The following is an 11,993-nucleotide window of genomic DNA, read 5'->3' on the forward strand; positions in this document are numbered from 1 at the left end:
CTGTACGATATATATATATATATATATATATATATATATATATATATATTATATAAAGTCAGATATGCTTGTGCAGTTCCGAAGATTTCCTCTTGAACATTTAACCGCCATGTTCTTCGCAAACTGCATCTCCCGCGAAATTCCCGAGCGTTGCGCAGAGAAGGGGATCTGACGTGCAACAATCCCGATTATGTGCTCCTCAAAAATGTTGGCACGAAAACACTTGCTGTTCACAAATTTCCCAACAAATCGGTAAAAAAAAATTGCCACACTAAAATTTGGGATTCGAAGGCTGCTTCCCCTAAAGTCTTCATATATTCTAATTAGCATTTCCTCCCAGGACCATGGTAGGTAAACCAATGTTGATAAGAATCAATTTGCTCTCTATTGATCCGCCATAATCTTTTTCCAGTAAAGCAAGTGTAGCAGTTTGTCTCCAAAGCCTCTGTTGTCGAAGTAGATCATTTTCTCGCACTTCTGATACGGTTCATCTGCACATATGAGTATCACTAGACCATTCTAAAATCCAACGACTCCTGTGTAAGATTCAGGTTACTCATGGTTTTATTTCAAAAAAATTCTTCACTACTGATCTCGATTAGTTCTGTATGATTTACCTTACCCTTTTTTAATCTCGATTTTGTCTTTTTTAGAGCGAAACTTCCCGATGGAGTGTACTACGTACACAAACAATTTGTACATTCCTGCCGTACTTCTGCCGCCAAACATAAGGACGAACTTCGTCGACTAGAAGACCTGGCCCAAAGCCTAAGTGTTCGAGTGGACGAAAATGTTCGTGTAAGACTTGGCGTGTCTTTCTGTGGCCTTCGCAACCACGCTTCCACCTGATTCATACCAGAACCCTCAACCCGCATCACCATCATCATTAATGTGCAGTCAGTCAGTCATCTGAATCTATAGCTGATCTACTTTAAAATACATCGTGTGAGTTCCTCTGTGCGCTAGGATCAGCTAGGCTCTGTTGTGCCCGCTATTTGCCAGCTCTCATGTGTCGGCTACTGCGAAATATTGGATTGCACCAAAATTACGTTCCGCATGGGGACAGAAACTGTATCCGGCATTTAGCTCACCTGCAGTGTTCACGGCGATGTGTTCGTGTGTCTGTCAGGCCGTAATCGACTAGAAACTGACCTGAACGTCCTGTCCTGATTACCTCGAAAAATTAGCATTTTTCACCATTCACTGGCTAGCCGGAAAGTTTGTTTGCAAGTTGCATGTACTCTAATTCGGCGCGTGGGATCACGCATTGGTACTCTGAGATATATTATGCTATAATCCAAACCAACTCACGTTTGCTGTGCAATAACGAATAAATAAATACTTGGCCTAACGTCAGATTGTACGTTCTGGCGTATGTTGCAAAGTGCAGTAAGCACTCATTCACGTCAATTTTATCGTACATTTTAGCCCTATTTACGCAGATGTGTGGTCAGCTGTAAGATTCAACTCACCAGCTATCTTTTAGGGCATTCTAAACCAAACTTTGACTTTACGCTAGCGAGGTGACAATGTCAATGATCATGACGATGCAACCAGCAGACATCAAGATGGTCGCTGTACATTTGACGCTGATGGCCTACCTGGCAGAATATGCGGATGTAGTCGATGCAGCCTCGACCCAGTTGAAATCCCGCTTGTTTCTTGTCGGTCTGGGCTTCACGTGCCTCCGCGAGATTAGAAACGGTATTAATCGTGGTGCGACTATACTCACAATGAAAGCTGTATGACAACCTAATTTGCGGCAAGTAATCTTGAAAGTGGACAGTACAATTAATCAACCCCGGCTGTCTGTGGTAGCGTCCTTCCAGATAGATCTAAATCGGTTAGTCCCCACCTGCATCCTAAAAGAACTCCGGTGATTGTCGGTCAGAAGCTGGGTGACACCTGGTTGGGTAGGACACCATCCTCATCATCATTGATTTCAGGGTGGGTTCCAGTCGTCGAGATTTCGCTTGCCGATGAATAATAGCTTCGATGAATGTTTCACATTAAGGTTTTCGTTACAGATCAATAACCTGGACGCAGACAGTTGGTGGTCAGTTAAACTGTTTTTTGAGCGCTTATTCAAGCAGGCCCGTCGCTGGTTGCGAAATGTTGGATTTACTGTGGTCCTTGTTGGTTTCATTGACAAAAATTGTTAAGGATCTCTTGCAACCAACTGGCAGCGCCTGAAGATATTCCCGTTGTTTTTCACCTCCCATTTTCATTCTCCCCCCGATCCACTCAGTTCGCCTAATGTCTCATGATCTGTAGCCATGGGTTGTGGTCGCCACCTGAGGGGATCCGTCCCATAGCGTCTAGTTATCGCCAGGGTAGGTCCGAGACTCCAAGCCGATCTTTCACTCACCAAACAAACATGAAATTACAAACTACAGGAATACATCCGAATCCAAGAACTCAGTATGCGACACCCGCGGGTCGATTAGAAACATTAACCCCACTACTTCTTGTCCTTCACCTCACTCTCCGTACTTCTGCCCACTGAGGCGTAGCTCTCTGGATCTAGTAACCTCGCCTGTCGATAGTTCCATTGTTTCCGTTCTAAGAGTAGAGTATTCTACGACTTCCTGTCGTGGGCTCATGTTCCTAGTTTCGATCATGTTTGCTTAACTTCCACCTCTCTTGATGTTACAGACATTTCCGTTGTCGTTTAGCAAATAGTAATGATGCTTCCCTTTTACGTCCGTTAGGCGGTAATTGCGATAGGGTGCTTTATTTCGACCCCATTGCGGATATTCCTGTTCTCCATGAATTCAACGTCTGCAGTAAGAAGCGGCTCGTGCTTTCTTGTAGTCCACGAAGCCACATTCTTCGCTTACACCAACTCACGTATCCAACTTGTCTGCTTGCCAAGCAAAGTTCTCACCGCGATGACGAAACTGCCCACACTTTTGGCCGCTTTTTAACTTCCCATTCATCAGTTTACGCTATAGACTGTTCCCCCCTTCACCGTCGTCTTATTCATCTTGCTCGTTTTCTCCCTTGGAACCTACTTTTTTGTTCCCCACATTCTGACGGTACTCTCCTCTAAAAGCAATGTGTCAATTTTGTTGCAATTATCTGTGGGTGTGCTATCTTTTGAATGACCCTTGAGCTTTTGCTGTCTTTTCTGACGGCATGAATCAATTTGCCCCTACCTCTCAAACAGAGACTTGATCACCCTCCCAATGGTTAAACCATGCATGCCTGCTGGTGATAGATAAAAATTATTTTGCGTGTGTTACTAGATGCTTCCGTGTTCCTTGACACGCGCTGACTACGTGGCCGCACCTGATATGTGCTCGCATATAGTCGATAGGTCAGTCCATTACACGAAAGACAGCCTAATTATCAAAAGCGCCACGTAGATTCCTTGCCAAAATATCCGGTCGCAAATCCTACCCTTCCTTATCCTTTCCCACACTTAACTCATCGAGAAGCCCCAAACCTCTCCTTGGAAAAAACCGAGGTATTCTGTGATCCCTTTGCCCCGGGTTCTACTTTTATTTGTCCTTTACTGTTATACCCGGCCACGATTCTCTTGTCTTTGACATTCATTACCACGAATCCCTGTTAAAACTAGGCATTTCCATTTCATCTAGTTCGGATGATATCTCGTTTTTTATCTGTGTTTCTGAGCTTGCTGTGATCATTTACAAACTCCGTTGTCTATCCTCATTCACGCAGACTTTTGCTCCATACAGGAAAACTATCCTCAAACCTATCTCACAGTCTAACACCAATAGCTACCAGCCCATCTTCAATATCCCTGTTTTATCTGAAACACGTGCCCATTTATGGTGATCTTGAGACCAACGCTTTCTTGAGTAACCATCAACGGGATTCCACACGCCACGCGATCTTCTGCATACCCTTCTTACGAGACGGATGTCATTGCCGTACCTATATCTAGTGCTCAGTCGGGTCTGTAACATAGGCTTCTCATATACGGACCGCGTCATACTCGATTATTTCCATCCTAAGGCTCATGCACAGATTCTCCTCGCAAATGCAGAGGAACGAAGTTGTTCTCACGACCAAGAACATCAGTGCTATAGTCCTTTATGGATTTGTGCTCTCCCTCTCTATTCCTCCATTTATAAGATCTATGATCGTTTCTTGCTACTTCGAAGACGATTGTGAGGCGACCGGGCACACACCATTACTGTCTCCAATGAGCACTTTGCTACCATCGACGAGTTCATCGAATATACAAACCCTCCAAGTATCCATCTCCTCGCTATTCCACTCCCGATTGGCATCTTTTTATTAGGTCCAGTAAAATCGTTCTTCCTTTTTTATTCATTATTCTCTGTTTGCTTTACCTGGTCCTTGCGATGCAAGCATCTAGGAGGGTTTTTGCTCTCGCCTCTATCTAAATCCCAACTTATCAATCCCAATTTCCTCTGCCCTGGTTTACTGCTGTCGTTTGGGGTTTTGGACTTTCATCTCATTTTTCCTTCCTTGGTTCCACTCAACGTCATAGCTTGTACAGGCTTTGTCACGTACCTCCGATGCCAGGGTACGTTTAACCCCAACTATACGCGAGTCGAAAACAGCCTAGAGAGAGTCAGACCATCACTTGGCTGTGAAAATTAAAGGTTATTACTAGAAAACCTCATTGTTCTGACAACTGCCGTCAATCGGGAAGGGCACCGCGAAACCATGCACGTCGGCTGTTAGAAAAGTACTCATTAGTGATCCTGTGTCTAAACCTAAGTCTACCTCGAACCTGTGGGTGGACATTCCCATGTGCCTGATTACCGGGAGGACATTCTCTAACTGATACATCATCATAACTTAACTTGAGTACTTCGATTTGTCTCTACCGATTCACTAATCATGAGTAAACAAAACTGCCATCTGAAATCACCTTACCGTATGTGCACAGTCTATAGATGTAGCCACCCGAATCCATTTATTTAACCAAAGTGGTCATGAGTTATCATGGTTCTTCAGATTCATCCCGCGAATACAGTTGCTCAGTTGGATACCGGTTGCAGGCACCATGCATTTTGACACCTTGTGTTACGTCCATGGAGAAATCTGGGGTGTATATACGAGAGCAATTTCGGATACATGGTGAACGTACATGAAGCAAGACACAACACAGGCTTCATCTGAATCAATGAAGGTGTGCAGCACAGTTGATCGAGAACGAAACAACGAAGGACGTTAAGTGACCCTCTTAGAAACCTCGACCTTCTAAGGTTTCTTTTTGGTGGCTCGGTTCTGCGTGGTATGTGTCATGGTGTTACGAAATTCGTAGTGAAGTAGATAGGCCGCTGTTGGTCGTTGAATTGTCTACAGCGCTTGGTGATTGGCTTGCAAATGTTTCACCATTCAGGAAGATCTTATGAGTGTGGTGCATGCATCCAAACCATTACCTTCATTATTACCTTCCCCGCCCGATCTTCCCAACGAAAATTCCGTTTCCATTCCTGGATTCACTCATCAATTATATCAGTTACTGTCTTGCGTTCGTAGCCGTCCATTTCTACTTCTCAACTCATCGGTGAACGAAATAGCGACAACTGGAACCACGGCGCAACAAGTACACGGTTCACGGTTGATAATGGTGGACAGTAAAACCTGTCGATGGCGATCGATTACTGAGTTCGTCCAAACTAATGGCCCTAGTGAGGTGCTCATTAACTGAGATGAGACACCCGTTTTTTCGACTTGGAGGAGTGACCATGTGGATGGTGATATGAAGGCCTACCTACCTTGATTACCGCTTACAAAAAAGCAGATCGTTCTAGCTTGACCCCGACATATTTCACGGGACAGGTTAAGCTGATCGTTGCAGTATCTTACGGTATTTTTCTCATGTCCGCGGGGCTGTTAAGACGCTAAACCGACCAGCGATTGGTAGTGGTTTGTAGAACCCCGTTTCAGACAACGAAATCAGACTTCTTTGTACTATCCAAGAAATCTAATTGTTGATTGAACGTGACAACGATAAGACATTATCCGGAACAGTTTTTGGTGTTCTGTTGTCCAGTAGTCGAGTCTCAGAGGGTGATGACAGGAAACAGAGCAAATAGACGGGTTAAAAGCCCACAGAAGTGAAATTCACTAATCATGACCGTCGTTTTCAACGCAGCCACCATGGGAGCCATTTCAATGGTTTTGTTTGCTCTTACTTGCGTTTATCGACCATGTTGGTGTCTGTTGCATCGTCTCTTGACCCCTCCCAATTTCCTCTCTTTATTTCAGAAAGCCTCCCGTGCAAATAGTTTGCTAGATGGGATGTCGAACTTACGGCCGCCAGTTTTACCGATGGTATGTGATATTTGTATTGAATCCGGGTTTTCCATACTGTGTACACAGTGACAAGTTTATCTGATTTCCATAGCCATTGTTGGTCTCATGTCGCACACAAATCCTTAATTAGATATTAATGGGTTCCTGCAGAACTCTTTCGTCTAGCTCTTTGAACTATCAGCAGAGTACATCTCACCCACAGAGCATCAACACTGAGGCACACACTGCGTTGACTCCTCCCTATTTCATCTCTATTCTTGTCAGTTCTACTCAGCAATCCTAGTGTTGTTCTGATGTTGCACCTAATGATGTGAATGTGAGAAAATTCGGAATTCCTGTGACGGGACGGCGCTTGTTAGTGTTACAAATATTCTTAATACTGAAGTAGAATCCATGCGATCATCCGAATGAGGAAAGCGTGAAGCTTCACACAGCCCGTTGACAACTGAATTCGTGAGTATGACGGTCCGCTGTACCAGACAGCAGCAATGCAGCTCAACTCCCGATTGGCAATATTTTCCTGTGGCTACAGTCGAAGTGCTGAAATCGCATTTCAGAATGCGATTTCCTGACTGTCAAGATGTGCACCTTTTTTCAGTCACCGTCATGCTCAATGGACCGAAATTTCTCACGCACATGTGTGATCCTTACATAGCCTGTAATTCGTCATAAGTAGGAAGGAGCGATTGGGAATGAATTCGGATTGTTAGCGTCAAAAATGATTCGAGATATTGCTTCCGAACTGTTTCATCTATCCTTTGAAATGGTCCTATGGTCGAAGATGTCCACCTGATGACCGATTGGCCAGTTGAGTGTCACTTGATTGTCACTGTCGTGTCGAGCATCTATTGATTCATTGGTAGTGTGAAGGGATTTGGAAATTTTAACGGAGATTTTGTCCTGTAAGTGAAGCCATTCTATGCTGAAAAAAAGAATCGCCGCACAGACTCTGATGAGAACACCAGGTCAGCAATGCTGAAACATGATATATGGTTTTCGGGAGATTTCATTGTTTCATTCCATAATTTACCACACTCCCTCTTAGTCCGAACTTGTGTCGGATGGAACCAATCGAGGGATAGTCAGTTCATAACCTTTAAATGAAGCAGGAAGTACCTTACTCAGTCGATTGGGTGAATGCCGTCTTCTCTGACAGATATGGCTATTTCACACAGCCAATGGTAGTCTTGTATCAAATCTATCGCCGCCACGGCGTAGTTCTCCATCCTTGCCACATCGGATCCTACTGAACTGATTGCGTCACCGCCTTCAACGCGTGGCTCTCATTCCCTTGTTCTCCTCATCCCCGGTGAACGAAGCTGTGGCGGCTAGAAACACTGCATTTCAATGCATGGTTCGTAAGCAAACAAAACTGAGCTGGACTGAACTGAACTGTCAAAACCCTTAGTCACACAGACGGAGCCACTACCTATCGTTATAAGTGATCAGAAACTCGCTGCGCGATTCACAAAAGACGTGTCCGTCCAATCTATGCCGTGCGGGTGTTTTTCGTTACTTGTTCTACTACGGTTTTTATCTGGGAACCGTTCATTTTTTTGAAACTTGCTATGTAACTCAAGGTCACTCTTCGTTCCTCTCCTTTTTCCATAGGACCCTAACTGGAGCCCTGTAGACATCCAGCTGGCCAGCCAGGCCGTGAGCGAACTGGGACGAGACTACGTTGCCATTGCGGATCGCCTCGTCAACAAAACACCCAGCATGGTAGCTACCCTGTTCGAATTGTACAGTCAACATTTGAATCTCAACGAACTGGCGTCCATGGCCCCCGTTGTCCTACTATAGTTGGGGATGTCAGTCCCTCGTAATATGGCAACGCAACATGTCCCTTCAAATGATGAACCACATATCACGGGATTTTCCTTCATGTAACGTTTCTCCTAGCGGTTGCCCATTATGGAGCGCAGTGCTTTTCACTCACCCTATCACGGTTATGTATTCTCCCCTATGGTTATCAGTCACTGTGTGTACATATTCATTCATTTTCTGTCACTCTATCGTTCATAAAGATTATTTTTCAAAATGGTTTTGGTTACTTCCCGAAAATCGTGCGAATGTCGTCTTGTTTGCTTTTAATTCACCACAAGGAGGCCCCACAACGACTGCCTATGTAGCTGCTGGACATATAGGGCTTTGTGATGGGAAAATGACAATCGAATAAGCTGCAAAAGCCGGGTGTTCCTCATCATTCTTCGCCTTGTGGCTTCATGCCCGCTCATATTCTTATTTTCCTTGGTCGAGTCATGTTCGTACCCACTCGAGATAGTCCAGTAGTTAGGGCGCTAGCTTACGGACCTGACGGTCCGCGGTTCGAACCCAACCTCATCATCTCGACTGCTCCTATCTGGGCTTGAGAAACCTGGTGGCACCCTAGCCCTCGTGGCTCCTTTCGTTGGCGTGGCAGCTGGGCACCAAAAGGGTACCACAGCTCTGTTACCTGCGCCTCATCATCTGACTGCTCCTATCTGGGCTTGAGAAACCTGGTGGCACCCTAGCCCTCGTGGCTCCTTTCGTTGGCGTGGCAGCTGGGCACCAAAAGGGTACCACAGCTCTGTTACCTGCGCCCCAGGTCTCCTTCCGGTTCTCCCTATTTGAACTGCACCACAGAATGGATCGTAAATGCAGCCTGACGCCGATAGTACTTTTGAAGCTGTTCTGCTTCACATCGTTGATATTCCCTGCTTCCAGTAGTAAACGTAGTTGTGCAGCCTTACATGTTCTGTTTATTGTTGCGTTCGTGATTTTCTTCACACCACTGGTAACAAGGTCACCTTTGTGTGGCAGACGAAACAGTGCTCACCCCGACTCAAGGGCCAATCCCACTGTGACATAGTGTGGACCTTTCCGAATACTTTGCTTCAAGGTGTCCATGAGTGTCTGAGGTTCGTAGTCAAATGCGTTAGGTGTACAAATTTGTCCAGCTCCATGAAACAAAGTAGGGACCAGTGATACGTTCTATTGCGCTGCACAAAATCTGAGAGTTCCGGTACTGTCCTCCCCAAGTAGGTTCACGGTTAGCCGAACGGCGCGTCACCACATTTGGTTGTCTGGTCATCAAGACGTCTAGGACGGAAGGATAGGTATCCTCGAATTCATGGGTCAATTGAATCTTTTGAGGTGAACTGAGGACAAAATGCACTCTATCTGCGACTACTCGTGAGTAACGGTATAAATGTCGCCTACGTAAAGCCTGTGCGGTGCAGTATTGCTTCTTCCATTTTCGCCATGAATAGACCGGTAGACGTTGAGTTCAGCGGGCTGCCCATTACTGCGCCGCCAATTCGCCGATGCCCTAAGCTATAGAAGTAGGACTGCATCGTCGGTAAACTGAGCTGCTTAGTAACCGGACGCTGGAATTTACGTGATATCAGGATAAGTCATAATCTAGTCACAAATAAGATCGGCCGTCCCCTCTTAAGCAACGTTTGTAGCTGCACAGTGAACGCCGAAGGGACAGATAATGGTAAATTTCAGTCGGGTGTATCTGTCGAGCTGAGTTGCCAACTCTACTCTATGAACTTTAGCATTTCTACCAACCATTAGACTAGTCTGTGAACCATTCAGAGACAGTATAACGTATCCCATGTTTATGCCTTCTTCAGCTTAAAGTCTAGGTGTGTGTGCAATGCTAATAGTAATGCACGCCCAATTTACCTTTCCAAGAGGAAGCCGTTGACCAGTCGACCTTGGACCTCGGTGTATCTTACAGAGTGGTATGCATTTTGGTAGCGTAATGCTGTATGTTCAGAATGGTCTGTCTACTTAAGTAAACAACCTTTACTTGAACAATTATCAGTTTTGACAGCTACCAGATGTGGCATAGTCCAACTCTATCGTTTCATGAGCCGTGAATACGAAGAAAAGTCCGATGCCTTCAGAGTTGCCTTTCGAAAGTTTCACATTGGTCCACCCAGAGAATACCCCTCAAACAAACGACGGGCTGCTTATCGAATAGGCAGGAATGAATCCTTCAATATTCTCATGGTACGCTTCCTTCCGGTAAGGATAGCGAACTAACCGTGCAGTACATCTCTGAAGCCGTTGTTTGAATAATTCGATGCCCAAATCCTAGTATACAGGCTGCATTCCTTGGATGATACAAGTCTGTTGTCTATACCGGCTGATGAACGTGCACAATACTTCTTTCAACGAAGTGGATCATTATCGCGTCATCGGGTTGCAAAGAATGCACTCTCATAAAGCTATAACTGCAGCTTACTGATGAAAGACAATATATTTTTCCATAGACATTTTAGTTGTCCCAGTAGTTAAGGCGCAAAACTACTGCCGGAAAACCCAGAGTTCGAACCCAAACCCGGGTTTTAGCTGCTTCTGCCTAGGCTTGCATAGCCTGATGGCATCTCCTCGTGCATCCTGTGAGTTGCATGCCTTCAGAAATACTTCTGATACATGCTTTTCATTCGAGGAGATCGGCTACTACATCGACAAAAATCGTAATCTGATGTCGGTTCCAGAACACACCTACTATATGACCACTGTGCGATGGGCAGATACGTGTATGCAAGGGCAACTACTTACACTGAGAAAGGTTTCCTCCCTATAACCGTCCGACTGCCCATTTGAGAAACCTGTGTATCCATTTGGGTAACAGATGCTGACGTTCGGGGATGAAACAGCATTCGTCACCTGAAGCCCTTAGGTTAGGTCGACCGTCCGTTTGCACCTGTTCTCTCAACTTATCCTAACAGTGACTGGGTTTTTATGCCCCACTCCCCCAACAATCATGGTTTGCCGTGTGCCTTTCGGTGAATTGAGCGGCCGATGAAACAGGTTGTCGGAAATTCACATTCCACATACACTAAACTCTCCGCTTCCACCGATGGCTGACTCAAAAATTTGAGAACATATAAGAGAGAACCATATAAGTATGATCCTTTGTCTCCCCGGTAGATACCTCGACGGGACAGGAGGCAGTCCATGACCGGCTTCACTTCTATTTCTGCTGTGCCCCAACCCCACTCAAGCCAACAAAAATGCATTTTGGATACCCGGTCATTCGTTAGAAAATCCTGTTGGTAATCGTTTCCCTCGGTTGTCCGTCTGCCCAATTGCATCGTAAGGCCTCTACGGTGAATTTTTCCCCCTAACGAAGACTTCATTTTAAGAAACTTGTTTTCACTGAAATTCTGAGAATTATGCATGAAGAAGATAAAAAAAAGCCCCTTGAAACAAAAGTTTGCACAAGTCCGTCACGATATTCTCAATCGAATATTATCACCTAAAGAATCGCAGTACTTTCAAAGTTTATGTTAAGCACTATAGATCTAGGAAAAATTCAACCCTCTGACTGACAATCAGTGTAATCAAGTCCGATGCAGTCGCGCGAGTAATCACAAGTGTTCCAAATCGCTCAAACCGGTACATCGTCTCTTATGCGATATACAAGTCTCGAAACCAATTAATGTCGATAACTGGACGATGCAGGTTGTCATACGAAAAATCTACTTGGTTACGGAACGAATCAGAGACAATGCCTCGGGTGCGGAAAGCCACCTGAAGGCTGAGAATACCCGCAAACGTACCGAAACTTTCCTATTTACTTCGGTTCATGCAATTTTTTCTTCAATTGCCCAGTAACAGACATAGCAAAGAACGACAGCAATTTACGATGAAATGCGTTACATGAAGAGCTAATAACAGCGGTAAACTGTTAACTGTATCTTGGATAAACACTAAACAGAACAGAA

General features: G+C 45.0%; 2 protein-coding genes across 2 annotated transcripts in view; both read left to right on the plus strand.

Moving 5' to 3' along the window:
• Positions 1-8,274, plus strand: part of T265_13169 (hypothetical protein) — a gene marked incomplete at both ends in the record, with an annotated part of 17,397 nt that extends 9,123 nt beyond the window's left edge. Inside the window, 3 exons of the mRNA XM_009167539.1 lie at positions 654-945; positions 6,220-6,285; positions 7,879-8,274. Coding sequence (XP_009165803.1) covers positions 654-849 — 196 coding nt within the window. The remainder of the gene's footprint in view (positions 1-653; positions 946-6,219; positions 6,286-7,878) is intronic.
• A 1,851-nt stretch (positions 8,275-10,125) lies between these two features.
• The window catches only part of T265_03094 (hypothetical protein), a gene marked incomplete at both ends in the record, with an annotated part of 29,391 nt that continues 27,523 nt past the window's right edge, over positions 10,126-11,993 (plus strand). Inside the window, one exon of the mRNA XM_009167499.1 lies at positions 10,126-10,284. Coding sequence (XP_009165763.1) covers positions 10,126-10,284 — 159 coding nt within the window. The remainder of the gene's footprint in view (positions 10,285-11,993) is intronic.

The sequence above is a fragment of the Opisthorchis viverrini genome, assembly GCF_000715545.1.
Source record: "Opisthorchis viverrini unplaced genomic scaffold opera_v5_42, whole genome shotgun sequence".
In the NCBI taxonomy this organism is placed as follows: Eukaryota; Metazoa; Platyhelminthes; class Trematoda; order Opisthorchiida; family Opisthorchiidae; genus Opisthorchis; species Opisthorchis viverrini.